The following is a 14,685-nucleotide window of genomic DNA, read 5'->3' as shown; positions in this document are numbered from 1 at the left end:
TGATGATTTCATGTGTGTCTCTCTTTTTTGTTTTGATGTTCCCTCACATTCCTCTGTAGGAGTGAACACGCTCTTCCTGCTCTTTGCTCTTGTTCAGCCTGGCCGTGTCCTGCTTGTGGCTCCTGCCCAGGCTGACCATGGCTGCCATCTGGCTCTGGAGGAATTATTGTGTCTGCCCCGCCCCTGTGCCCGGCTGCCACAACGCTTCCTTCCACTCCTGACCCCCGGGGAGGCGAGCAGACACACCAGGAAAGCCTCGCACTCTGGGGACCTTCAGGGCTTCTCGACAGTGAACTGCCCCCTCTGACTACTGGCTACAATTTCTACCAGCAAGAAAACCTGGTGTCTTGAGGAGTCTGGTGAGTAAGGTTCTAGGGAATCAAGCTGGAGGTGAATGCAGAGCTCGAAGCGCTACCAAGAGCAGGAAGTAGAGAAAACCATTCTGCAAGGGGAAAGTCGGGTGCAGACTCCCTCCAACACCTCTTCTCAACAGGAAGAGGGGCCTCTAAAGCAGCAGGCAGGCGGGAGCTCCTCACCACTGGAGGCGGTACACCCCCAAGGGCACAGGCATCTTCCTTCTGTGCCCTCTGCCACAGAGCACGGAGGACTCTCCATGTCTCCTCATCAGCGAGGGGGGTGAGTAGTGGGGATGACCTGTGACAGTAACAGTGTTTCCCCTTGGCTCACTCTTTCCAAACTCATTAGACTCTAGGTCACCCCCTCTCCCCTCGCACCTATGCTGTGTGACAACAATCCCCCCAGGAGGCCAGGGGCAGCAAGGAGACAGGGGCAGAAGCATAGCAAAGCCTGCTCTGCCTGCCAGCAAGGGGACCCACTGGAATCACCCCTCAGGGGACTACGGGGCAGCCGCCATAAGTGCTGCAGACCTAGAACCAGAGGGAAGGCAGGATGCCTTGGGAAGGGGTCAAGGAACACTTGTTGCAGCTAAAAGGGGTCACCTTTGCCACACTGCTCGACACGGAGAATTTACGTGTAAATCAAGAAATACAAATTCATAACACATGGAATTAAAAAATTTTTTTCCCAGGGACAAAGCATTTCTGGATTCCTTTGACTATGTACATCAGATACCTGCATTTTCTTTTTTTTTTTTTCAATATATGAAGTTTATTGTCAAATTGGTTTCCATACAACACCAAGTGCTCATCCCAAAAGGTGCCCTCCTCAATACCCATCACCCACCCTCCCCGCCCTCCCACCCCCCAACAACCCTCAGTTTGTTCTCAGTTTTTAAGAGTCTCTTATGCTTTGGCTCTCTTCCACTCTAACCTCTTTTTTTTTTTTTTCCTTCCCCTCCCCCATGGGTTTCTGTTAAGTTTCTCAGGATCCACATGAGAGTGAAAACATATGGTATCTGTCTTTCTCTCTATGGCTTATTTCACTTAGCATCACACTCTCTAGTTCCATCCACGTTGCTACAAAGGGCCATATTTCATTCTTTCTCGTTGCCACGTAGTATTCCATTGTGTATATAAACCACAATTTCTTTATCCATTCATCAGTTGATGGAAATTTAGGCTCTTTCCATAATTTCCATAGCTATTGTTGAAAGTGCTGCTATAAACATTGGGGTACAAGTGCCCCTATGCATCAGTACTCCTGTATCCCTTGGGTAAATTCCTAGCAGTGCTATTGCTGGGTCATAGGGTAGGTCTATTTTTACTTTTTTGAGGAACCTCCACACTGTTTTCCAGAGTGGCTGCACCAATTTGCATTCCCACCAACAGTGCAAGAGGGTTCCCGTTTCTCCACATCCTCTCCAGCATCTATAGTCTCCTGATTTGTTCATTTTGGCCACTCTGACTGTCGTGAAGATACCTGCATTTTCAATGGACTCGAATTGGGGAAGTACCAGGCAGATTAGGGTCAAGTGTGTACAGGTGACCAGTGGCAGATCTCCTGGGCTTGTCTGGGAGTCTGGCCACACACATTTCAGAGAGGAACCCGACGTCTGGCATTCTGCCGTCTTCCTTACCTTGACAGTGGGGGAAATCAGAGGCTCCTGAGAGACACCTGTCACAGCGCTGTCCTGTAATCCCCGGCTGGCATTCACACTGCCCCGTCACTGGGCTGCAAGGCGTTTGGTAGGAGCCAAGGACTGAACACTGGCAGGCTGGATAAAAAGGTGTCAATCAGACCCAGGGCAGCAGGGCCTGGATAAGAGCATGACAGTGGGTCAGAGAGACCCAAATGCAAGTTCCAGTTATGTGACTTATTCAGACAGGCACGGCTAGGTAGAGGCAGACCCAGAGCGTTCACCACCATTCTACCCTCCTACTTTGTTTCATCCCTCCAGCAGACTCTGATCAAAGGCCAATGTGTTCAATGGCACTGGGACGAGGTGTTGGGGTGGAGGTAATTAGGAAAGACACACATGCCCTGACCTCAGAGAGCTAAACATCCAGAAGAGAGGCCAGGGAATTACTGACATAGTATGAAGCACCTCCCCCACCCCCACCACTGCTAAGAAACTGTAAAAGAAATGAAGAAACGTGCCTAATGCCCTTCAGCTGGCTCTTGGCAGACTGCAGGCAAGGACTCACGTCTACTGCCATCTGGCTCAGCCTTCTTTCCCGGCCCCATGTTCCCCAGGGCCTGCCTACAGAGATCACGTCCCTACCAAGGGGCACATTATTGAGATGTTCTTAGGTTCTATGATCATTAATTTTTTTTTTTTTTTAAGGTGAGTGGGGGCACCCGCGTGTCTCAGTCATTTGAGTGACTCTTCACTTCAGCCTAGGTCAGGACCTCGTGGTTCCTGGGTTCAAGCCCTGTGTTGGGCTCTGTGCTGACAGAATCCTGCTTGGGATTCTCTCTCTCTCTCCGCCCCTCCCCTGCTGGTGCGCACACGCTCTCTCTCTCAAAAATAGACATGTAAAAAAATAAAAACAAAAATAAATAAAAGGTGAGTATATACTTTATTATTATTATTATTATTATTATTATTATTATTATTACTTTGGAGATCCCACGGCCCTAGGATCATGACCTGAGCCGAAACCAAGAGTCGGACACTCGACAGATTGAACTGCTCAGGTGCCCCTGCAATGGTTCATTTTTAAATGTCAACTTGGCTATGCTATGAGGCTCAGATGTTTGGCAAGCGCCAAGGTAGATGTGGCTGTGAAAGGTTTTTTTTTTAAGATGTGACTAATATTTAAATAAGTTGACTTTGGGTAAAGCAGATACCTCATCCAATCAGTCGAAAGCCTTAAGAGAAAGTTTCCCAAAGAAGGAGATCTGCCTTTGGACTTGAGCTACCCTATCAGCTCGTCCCTAGGTCTCCAGTCCGCCAGCCTGCCCTGCAGATCTCAGACCCACCAGCCCCCATAATAATGCCACTTCCTTAAAATAAATCTCCCTCTCTATACACACACGCATACATCCTATTGGTTCTCTTACTGCTCTTTCTGCTATTTCCGTCTTACAGGAAAGAGAATGCAGAAACCCACACAGGCATTTGGAGCAGCACAGTGGTGGCACCTCCGGCCAGCATAATGTGGGGGACATCGCCCCTGGCTCCGACGGCCACAGAGGTTGTCCAGGGAGCCTCAGGAGACACAGTTACACTCCAGAAGTGAAAACAAAGACCCAGCATTAAACGCAAGGCACATGGTTTTAAATGGTGAATTACTCCATCTGGCATCTCATGTCTCATTTCGATCCAGCCGTCAGTGACAGCTGCCAAATCCCAAACCCAAACCTCAACATTGGCAGCCCCTCTTTACTCTTGGAAATACTATAATGTCTTACGAACACTTTCATTCTGCTCTTTGTGTTGGTCCAGGTCCTTTGGAGTTTCTGGGAGTAAAATACTCTTGTCTACTCCTGTTTCAGCTTTAAGACCTTTTTACTCCCAAAGAGCAAAAAAAAATAATGACAGTCAAGCTCCAAAGGGATAAGAATGTCTGCTGTATTCCCCAGTGTCTTCCAACATCACACACAGCCCTGGTCCCTAGTATATGCCAAACAGATATCTGTTAAATGAAAGAATAAGTAACTATTGAAATCTTCCTGAGGTCCACTCTGTATAGTTTCTCAGCATGCATTCCCTTACTGAATCTCGCAACACCGCCACGAGACAGGTGTTGTATGAGTAACGCCATCCTCTTCTCCATCAGTAAATTAGCTCATCAGGTGAGGCGAGGCTCTACAGACAGCATGTAAATCACAAGGTAAACATCGCCCCTTACTGTTTCCGGGATGCTCTTCCTGCCCATGACTTTGGAGCCTTTCCTTCTGTTGGAAAACAGAAAAACACCTTCTGGAAAAGCAGACTGGCTCCTTCCCCGGTCAAAGCCACAAAGCCAACAGTCAGTTCCACAGCACATGCTGCCACTACCACTCACCTCTCTGGTTACCTGGGCATAGGGCAGATTAAATCTACAGAAGATCTAAGGTTTCTTCCAACCAACCACCTCACTATTTCCCAGACAAAACCTGAATTACAAAGTGAAGGGCCAGTTCAAGACCAAGTTGCACAGAACGTGGCTTCAGATCGCTCCCCATGCCCAGCCCTAGGGTTTTGTTTCCCCTCTTGGAAAGGCTGGGAGGGCTCTCCTGGGAGCATCCCAGGCCATCAACCTTCCCTACAGCACCATTTGCCAATAGCTGGTGCCATTTCTCTTGGCTGGTTTGTCTGATTCATGGGACTATGCTGACAGGTAGGAGGTTAATCTTGCACTGGCAACCTATTTAGAGGCGTTTTCTATGGAAAGACCAGTCACCACAACCCAAGGATTACAGCAATCTCCAATGGGGACAGTTCCAGGCCCTGGGTTGGGTCAGTGTGGTTGAAATTTGGGGACAGCTGCACTTGGCACACCCTCAGCTCCTATCCATGGGCAGACCATTTATTTCTGCAACCCACTCTCCTAGCCTCTATTGTTTTTGTTTTTTTTTTTTTAATGTTTATTTTTGAGACAGAGCGTGCATGCATGAGTAGGGTAGGTGCAGAGAGCGGGAGAGAGAGGATGTGAAGCAGGCTCAGCACTGACAGCAGACAGCCTGATGCAGGGCTCAAACTCACAAACCATGAAATCATGACCTGAGCCAAAGTCGGACGCTTAACCGACTGAGCCACCCACCCAGGCGCCCCTTCCTAGCCTCTGTTCTAAGTGCTGACAAGCTGCTGCCCAGCAAGCTGTACCAGAAAAGGAGGGGAAGGAGAAGGAGCAGGGAGAGAAAAATGAAGGGGAGGAAAGCAGGAATGAGGAGTGTGGGGGTGGGGAGGAAAAGAGGGGGGATGTGGTGGGAGGAGGAAAAGGCAGAGAGTAAACCTCCCCAAATGGACCAAGTTAACTGAGAGAACTACAGTTGTATGCTGTAGTTGAAGATAAAGAACTGAACCAGGCATTAGTGTAAACACATGTCTGAAATACAAATAGGCAGTTCTCCAATGTGGTCTCCTATCTATGACGTGACTTTCACCTACGAAAAAGAAAACAGCAGGGCACTTGCGTGAGTCGAAATTGAGACAAGAAGAATATGGCACTGTGCTTAGGCAAGTCTGGACCAAATTAAGTTAATGCGAAACATGAATGCAGAAGCATGGTTGGCAAGAACAGCTTAGAAGGGTTTTCAAGCTCCTTTTCAAGAAGATTTTTAAAGTCTTAGGAACGTTTTTTGGCTAGAATATATTGGACCGTCTGATGTGGTATTTGGGGTCATGTTAATTCTATTCTAAAATTCAGTGGCCAAGCAATCAGTTTCGTCTTAAGAAAACAAAAACAAAAACAAAAACAAAAATAAAAAGCCACACAAATTAAAACACTGGGTTAGACCTTGCTGCTAGACTAAGCTCAGATTTCAGTGAGTCCAAGCTTCAGCCACTTACCTCAAAGCTGCCCCCGAGGGAAAATTTTAAAAAGATCACAATAGCAGTTAGAAAAAGGGAAGAGCAAGAGAAGAGAGACATCACAAATGGAATTCTTCCAGAACCCAGTGGTCCAAATAGAACAACGAGCTTTGGGGTGTATTGCTTATACCACACCGGGAATGTGGTGGATGGTGCATTTTCCTGAAAAACTTGGAAAAGAGCAGGTGGGCTTCTCAGAGGCTGGGTGTGCTCGGGCAAGGTCCTCTGACATAGGACTTCAGGTGATTTGCTCCCCCCCCTCCCCCGCCCCCACCACAAACTCCTGCTTGAGTTCCAAAGCCTGAACAGTGCTGCCTCCCTCACTGGAGTGGGACTAGGGTGCACGATGTACCTCTCCCTCTGCCTCACTGTGTGAGCCTTTCCCTCCACTTGAGCCACAACTTTGAACCACAGACAGAACAGGCAGAGGCTGGCCACACACATTCACCCAGGGAGCCAGGGAGCACCTGTTCCTCTCCTCGGCCCCTCTCTGCAGCCCTCAGCACCGTTCTTCTGTGGTCTGCCTCGCAGTCAGGGAGCTCAGATGGCTTTGGTAGACCTTTGGAAGCAGAGCTCCAAACCAACTCTACCAAAAATATAAGTGAGATGATACGTTCCTTTTTTATTTTTTAATCCAGACTCTTATCATTTAACACAAGGGATCTTGCCTTATACACAGTAGCTGATTAGTTTTCACATCACGTATCATCTTCTTAGGAAGAAAAATGCTACCCTTAAACCTCAGACGTCTTCCTGATCTCTTCTGGACTGGTCACTTTGGGGAACCAGGTTTTCTCAGAGAGCTGAGCATTTTACCGACACACAGCTCTGCCACCTGTTTTGGTTACGCACCCTGATTTTGCTGGGGCGGTGGGAGGGGGCGGCTCTTCCCCTTACTCCACCCCTGGATGTGGGGAGACTCAGGCTTGGCCAGTCAGAGCACAGATTTCCACGGCCATGGGGTTGGTTCAGGAATGGGCACGTGATCCAATCAGAACCAGATTTGGCTTGGAGAAATGCATGCTCTTTTCCCTAGACTTGAACCTGGAAGGAGTAATGTCCAAGTCTTTTGGGCTGCCATAACAAAATAGCACAGGCTGGGTGGCTTGAACAACAGACATTTATTTTCTCACTGTTGTAGAGGTTGGGAAGTCTAAGATTAAGGTGCCAGCAGATTCGCTTCCTGGAGACTCTCTTCCTGGCTTCCAGACAGCTCCCTCCCTCCCTGCTGTGCTCTCACGTGGCAGAGAGAGGGCGTGTGAAAGCTCACTGGTGTCCCTTCTCAGAAGGACACTAATCCTATCAGATCAGTGTTCCAACCTTTGACCTCATTTAACCTTAATTACTTCCTTACTCCAAATACAGTCAGTCACACTGGGGGTTAGGACGTAAACATGAATTTGAGGAGGACACAATTCAGGCCTCAGCAATGCCTAAAAAGGGTCAGCTACCATCTTGCCACCATCTGAGACCTAAAAATGAAGCCAATCTACAAGACAGCAGACTTGCAAGATGGAGAAAAACAGATCCCACCAACATCTTTTGAGCCCCTGGAACAATCTGTTCCTGAAACCAAATATGCCTGGACAGTTCAATTACAGCCACTAAATTCTTTATGCCTTAAGCCAGTTTAGGCTACATTTTCTGTTACATGAAACTACAGAGTCATAACTGACTCTGTGATCACCAAAATGTTCTCGTTGTAAAAGTACTCTTACTAAATAGTACTTTTTTTGACAGAGAGAGAGAGAGAAAACATGCAAGTGGGTGAGGGCAGAGGGAGAGAGAATCTTAAGCAGGCTTCATGCCCATCGCAGAGCCTGACACGGGGCTCAATCCCAGGGTCATGAGATCACGACCTGAGCTGAAATCAAGAGTCGGGCACTTAATCTACTGAGCCACCCAGGCGCCCCACTAAACAGTACTCTTACTAAAATGTATTATGGATCTTCCTTCCTTCTGAAACAGATATTCAGACATAATTTCACCCCTTCATCATGATCCAGAGCCATTATTATAATACTCATTTACTTACTCTAATAGTGACACTGAGTACCTCCTGAGTTGAGGATTATTTGCTCTTCATTAAATGGTCCCAAGCTGTTATTCTTCCTCAGTTTCGTGTCTGCTTTTCCGTTTCCTCCCTTATTGTTAGTGTGTTTGCCTTAGCAATTTTTCCCTCCCTTCTAATTTCATGTTTCTAGTTCACCACGGGTTTGGCTTAGAAAACAACCAAATTCGTACAATTATTTTTTAAAAAGAGAGACAGGCATAGGTAAGAGGGGGCTTACAGGATGCTTTTAGTAGTGAAATGCAAGGATTTTAGTGCACGTCTTTGGAGGTGTTTTTGTTTGTTTTTTTACTTTACAGAGGCAATAGTCGTTGAGGGATCTTACTGCTTGGTTCTCATTTTTCCTCCAGATACAGGAGCCAGATAACCAAATTCCAACTAGATGGAATAATACTCTATTGCAGTTCAAAGAATTATAGCATGTATTTAAAAACAGTAATTTTTTAAGTGGAAAAGAATGGCCAGAGTTTGAAGTTTGTTACAGAAATCCATGTTTAAGTAGGCAAAGCATTAAAAATGATCACAGTTCTGGGGGCACCTGGGTGGCTCAGTCGGTTGAGCGTCCGACTTCGGCTCAGGTCATGATCTCGCGGTTAACGAGTTCGAGCCCCGCTTCAGGCTCTGTGCTGACAGTTCGGAGCCTGGAGCCTGCTTCAGATACTGTGTCTCCTTCTCCTTCTCTCCCTCTACCCCTCCCCTGCTAGCACGCTGCCTCTCTCTCTGTCTCAAAAATAAATAAACAACAAAAAAGAAACTAATGGTAAATTTATGTGGTAAATTAAACCACATAAAGGTGCAACTGAATGTCATGCAATTAGTGTATTAAAAAAGCACAGTTCCTACTGTAATTAAATCAATCCTGTGGCTCTTTTCAACTTCATTCAGTGTAGGTGATTGTCCCCTTGCACCTAGATAAACACAGGAGTAAGTTCTGGGGCTTTTTGGCATTCTCTTAGGTAGGAGAGCAATCATTGAGTCAAAACCCACTTTAAGCTCAAATCTCAGGGCATTAAGAATTCTACCTTCCTACCTTCCTTCTTGCTGGGGTTAAGGCAGAAGAGTAAAGGCAAGATTATGGGTTAAAGATGAAACAGAGTGTGCATCTCAGATGAGTTCCTCACGCCCTTTGGTCCTTGCCCCTGTCCTATAGATCTCGTGTAAAAGATAAGACAGAGCGGTTTCCTGCCCCTTGGACAGGTCTAGGAAGGAATTATGCAATGTATACGGCACAGATGAAATGGATTTATCAGAAGATTGATACAATTTACCGAGCAACGGTTTCCAGGTGAAAGAGGGATCCTAAATTCACTCAAATGCTCCAATTTCAGGCAGTAACTATCTGAGAGTCTGAAGCCCCAGAAGCAAAGAGCAGAATGAAAGAAAAGTGACCGTCTGCTCAGAATCATAAACAAATCCTCCAGGATTACTTAACACAGTAGCTTTTCACTTTTTTTTAGCCACATCCACATTAAGAAATAATTTTACACTGTAACCCAATATACACACAGATTGACAGATGATAAAGATATAGAAACACATATTTATTAAAATATAAGCTAACAATGAACAATAACTTTGCAAAACATTTCTTTCCATGACTGCTTATAATGCATTCTAATAATTTCTAGCCTATTGTTTCACTTTAATGCTGGCTCCTACTCACATGACTTCTCCATACACTAATGTGTGACCTGCAGTGTAAAAACTGCAGTCTTGGAAGCCTTGTCCTCATACTTTTTGAGATCCTGGGACCTCTAGGCACTGCAGGAGTTAAGGCAGAGAATATAATTCCTTAAGTACGCCAGGTTGGGAGTCAAGAAACATGGTGTTACTCATCTATCACCCTGCGACTACCTCGCTCTCACTTACTCTCCTGGATCTCAGATCAGTTGACATAAAATAAGTAATTTCAATTTCTTTAACTCCAAAATTCTAATGCATGTTGTTTCATCACTGTTGTAAATAAGCTACCAGGAGAGATGGGTGCAAATGTACAGAGGGATAAGGCTGATGGGTGACCGGAGAGGAAATACCCCATTTTAATGTGTTGGATTTATTGAGATATAATTCATATACAATGTAACTTGTCCATTTAAATATACAATTCAATGTTTTTAATATGTTCACAAGGTTGTGCGACCGTCAGCACAATCTAACTTTAAAATAATTTTTGGTCCCCCTAAAAGAAACCCCATACTCATTAGCAGGCAACCCCCATTGTCCCATCTCCACCTCCCCCCCCCAGCTCCATCCCAGCCCTAAGCAACCACTCGTCTACTTTCTGTCTCTATGAATTTGCCTGTTCTCAACATTCCACATAAATGGAATCATACAGTATGTGGTCTTTTGTGACTAGCTTCTTTCACTCAGCATCACATTTTCAAGGTCCGTGCAAGTTGTGGCAGGTGTCCATACTTCATTCTTTTATTCCCAATAATATTCCATAATATGGACATGGTACATTTTATTTATCTATTCATCAGCTCTTGAACATTTAGGTTGTTTCCACTTCTTGGCTACTTTGGCTAATGCTTCCATGGACATTCATATACAAGCTACCATGTGATTTTGTGTTTTCACTTCCCTTGGATATATATACCTAGGAGTAGGCTTTCCTGGATCACATGGGAACTCTAGGTTTAACTTTTTGAGGAATAGCAAAACTGTTTCCAAATGGTCTTATCATTGTGCATTCCTACTAGCAATGTATGAGGGCTCAAATCTCTCCACATCCTTCCCAACATTTGTTACTGCGTGCCTTTATAGTGGCCAGGAAATGATATTTCATTGTGCTTTTAATCTGCATTTACCTAATAACTAACAATACAGCACACTTTTTCATGTGATTATTAGTCCACTGTATATCTTCTTTGGAAAACTATTCAAGTCCTTTGTCCATTTTTTCATTAGGTTGTCTTTTAATTACAGTGTTGTAAGAGTTCTTTCTTGATACTCTATATCTGTGTCTTATCAGGTACATGAGTTGCAAATACTTTCCTTCTATGGGTTGTGTTTTCACTTTCTTGATGGTGTCCTTTGAAACAAGTTATTTTAAAAGTCCAGTATCTATTTTTCCTTTTGTTGCCTGTGCTTTTGGTGTCAAATCTAAGAAACTATTGCCTAACCTAAGGTTACAAACATTTACGTCTATGTTTTCTTCTAGGAGTTTTACAGGCTTTGTTAGCTCTTACATTCAGGCATTTGATCCATTGGGGGTAAAAATTTGCATACGGCATGGTATAGAATCCACTCACATTTAATGTTGTTGTTGATATGGTTGGATTTACCTCTGCCATTTTGCATTTTGTATTCTTTATGTCTCATATCTTTTTGTTTCTCTATTCACCCTTTATTGCCTTGTTTTGTAGTAAATGGATATTTTCTAGTGTAGCATTTGACTTCCTTTAATGACCTGAATAATTATTTTTTGTTATTGTCTTAGTGGTTGCCCTAGAATTTACAAAATACATCTCATCAGAATCTCCTTCAGATTGATATTCACTTAGTTCCAGTGAACTGGTCCAGTTACTCCTATGTAACTCCGTTCTTTGTTTCTGTGGTATTACTGCCAAACATATTATGTCTATATATGTCAAAACCCAACAATACGTTGTTAAAATTATTTATATAATCTGTATCTTCTAAAGAAGCCAACAGAAGAGAGAACATACATATGTAGAGAGTATCCTTATCTTTGCTGGTTCTCTTCATTTCTTTCCATAGGTTTGATGTCATTTCCTTATTCTAATTCTTATCTTTGTCCTATCTCCTTTGTGCTACTATTATTAAACATATCACATTTCTGTATGTTATAGACTTACACACACCTGTATGTACATATCTTCTATGTATGTTATGGGCCCACCCAATATACACACATATGTGTGTGTATGTACAGTCATGTGCAATTTCTTTTAAAATCAGTCAAGAGGGGCGCCTGGGTGGCGCAGTCGGTTAAGCGTCCGACTTCAGCCAGGTCACGATCTCGCGGCCCGTGAGTTCGAGCCCCGCGTCGGGCTCTGGGCTGACAGCTCAGAGCCTGGAGCCTGTTTCCGATTCTGTGTCTCCCTCTCTCTCTGCCCCTCCCCCGTTCATGCTCTGTCTCTCTCTCTGTCCCAAAAATAAATAAAACGTTGAAAAAAAAAAAAAAAAAATCAGTCAAGACAAGAAAGGATAAAAATAGGCAATTATACTATCTTTTGTAATACTTACTGTTAGGGAATAAATTATGTTCCCCCAAATTCATACATTGAAGCTCTAACCCCTGATGTGATTGTATTTGGATATAGGACCTTTAAGAGGGTAATTAAGTTTAAATGAGGTCATAAGGGTGGGGCTCAAATCCTATAGGACTGCTGTCCTTGTAAGAAAAGGAAGAGATATCAGAGATCTCTCTCTCTCTCTCTCTCTCTTTCATTCTTTCTGCCCACACACAGAGGAAAGGCCATGCGAGGTTGCAAGGAAAAGGCAGCTGTCTGCAAGCCAGAAAGAGAGTACTCACCAGAAATCAATTTTCTAGCACTTAATCTTAGAATGCTAGACTCCAGAACTGTGAGAAAATAAATGTCTGTTGTCTGAACCACACAGTCTGTACTATCCTGGTATGGAAGCCCAAGCAGACCAAAACACCTACATGATTGCCTTCCCCAACACTCTGTATTTTGTACGTGGGTTCCAACTACTGTCTCGTGTCAACTGCTTTCAGCCTTGAAGAACCTCCTTTTGTATTTCTTGTAAGGCAGGTATGGTAGCCTCGAATTCTCTGTTTTTGTTAATCTGGGAATATTTTTATTTTTATTTAATTTGAAAGATAATTTTGATGGATATAAAATCCTTGGTTGACAATTTTTCCCTGTCAGTTCTTAGAATGTGTGGTCCCACTACCTTCTAGCCTCTGTTGTTTCGGATGAGAAGTCAGTTAACATTCTAATGGGTTCTCTTGCGTAGGCTGAGTCATTGTTCTTTTGCCCTTGCAAGATTTTTTCTTTGTTTTTCAACACTTAAACTATGCAGTGCCTGAGTATGGATCTCTTTGATTTATCCGGCTTGAAGTCCATTAAACTTCTTAGGTGTGTAGATTGTTTTTCATTAGATATGAGGAGTTTTTCTGCCATTGTTTCTTTGACTATTTTTTCTGGCCCCTCCTCTCTCCTCTGTCTGGTACTCCCCTTCTGTGTATGTCAGTGCACTTTGGTATCCCACATTTCTCTGAGGCTCTGTACATTTATCTTCCTTCTTTTCCTGTTTTCCAGACTGAGTCATCTCTATTGATCTACCATCAAGTTTGCTGACTCTTTTGCTGGCTCCAATCTATGACTGAATCCCTGGGGAATTTTTCATTTCAATTACACTTTTCAACTTCAGAATTTCCATTTGGTTATTTTAAAGAATTTCTCTCTCTTCATTGATATTCTCCATTTGATAAGACTTTATCATTACACCCTCCTTTAATTCATTAAGCATTGCTTCCTTTAGCTCTTTGCACATATTTATAACAACTATTTTGGCCAGCTAAATCAACCATTTGAGCCATTCAAAAGCAGTTTCATTTTTTTTAATATTTATTTATTTTGGGGAGAGAGAGAGTGTGTGTGAGTGGGGAAGTGGCAGAGAGAGAGGGAGAAAGAGAATCCTAAGCAGGTTCTGCACTATCAGTTGGGGTGGAGGGGATAATGGAGCTCAAATGTCACAGACTTATCGTTCTTACTGATATTTAGACTTTCTTTTTTTCAATGTTCATTTATTTTTGATACAGAGTGAACACAAGCAGGAGAGGGGCCAAGAGAGAGGGGTACAAAGGACCCAAAGTGGGCTCTGTGCTGACAGCAGAGAGCCCGATGTGCAGCTTGAACTCATGAACCATGAGATCATGACCTAAAGCAAAGTTGGATGCTTAAATGACTGAGCCACCCAGGCACCCGAATATTTAGATTTTCTTAAATAAATGTTTCTTTGTTAGCTCTTAGGACAATTTCCAGAGAATTTAAATGATTATTAAAAATTCTTTACCAGTTAAAGTCTGTTTTGTTGGAGAGAGGTCCACTGAACTCTCTACTCTGTCATTCTGGAAGTCCCACCTCCCTCTACTTTGTCCTGCATACACCTTTGCATTTTCTACCCACCTCAAAATGAATTCGTTCCAGTGCTGAAGAAATGTGGAAAAGTGCATTCTTAAAATATTGTATTACTCTCTACCTTTATATCTATATACACAAAAGTACCACCTGATAGCTTTGCCCAAGGGAATGACCAGGCTGGAATATTAGTAATTCATTCTAGCAGAATGAGTCTGGAGTTGTAGCTGGTAAAGAGGAGGAAGAAAGAAAAGCTTTGAGATACTTTCAACCACAAGAATGGCAGCTGATGCAGAACTAACACGAATGTCAACAGATTATTAGGAAATTAATATGAGACATTCTGTCCATTCATTGCCCCCAATTTATATTTAAGGTATAACTGGGGGAGTGTCAACAAAACAAAGGGAAGCTAGAAAATGCTTTCCTGTTATAGGAGGGGAAGGAGATAAACTATCTGCCTGTCCTAACCTTCCTCTTCCTGCTTTTGCTGAAAAGGCCTTCTCCTACCATGAGCTCCTCTGGACTTGGACCCTTGTGGACACCTGAAATGTAAGGTCTCTACTCCCTCTCCTTCCCACTGATTCCTCACTCTGTCCATGACAGACTCAGGGTCTTTGGCTTAAAACAGAAATGTAATCATCCCTAACTTGTGTGCAAAA

At 43.8% G+C, this 14,685-nt stretch overlaps 1 protein-coding gene across 3 annotated transcripts in view; it reads right to left on the bottom strand.

Moving 5' to 3' along the window:
- LAMA3 (laminin subunit alpha 3) overlaps positions 1-14,685 on the bottom strand; it is a 274,895-nt gene that overhangs the window by 153,856 nt on the left and 106,354 nt on the right. For all 3 annotated transcript variants that reach the window (XM_045458939.1, XM_045458940.1, XM_045458941.1), the window contains one exon: positions 1,997-2,134. In XM_045458939.1, the coding sequence (XP_045314895.1) occupies positions 1,997-2,134 (138 nt within the window). The remainder of the gene's footprint in view (positions 1-1,996; positions 2,135-14,685) is intronic.

Source organism: Leopardus geoffroyi, chromosome D3 (assembly GCF_018350155.1).
Source record: "Leopardus geoffroyi isolate Oge1 chromosome D3, O.geoffroyi_Oge1_pat1.0, whole genome shotgun sequence".
Lineage (NCBI taxonomy): Eukaryota > Metazoa > Chordata > Mammalia > Carnivora > Felidae > Leopardus > Leopardus geoffroyi.
Note: the sequence above shows the minus strand (reverse complement) of the source record. Positions and strands in the feature narration are given on the sequence as shown.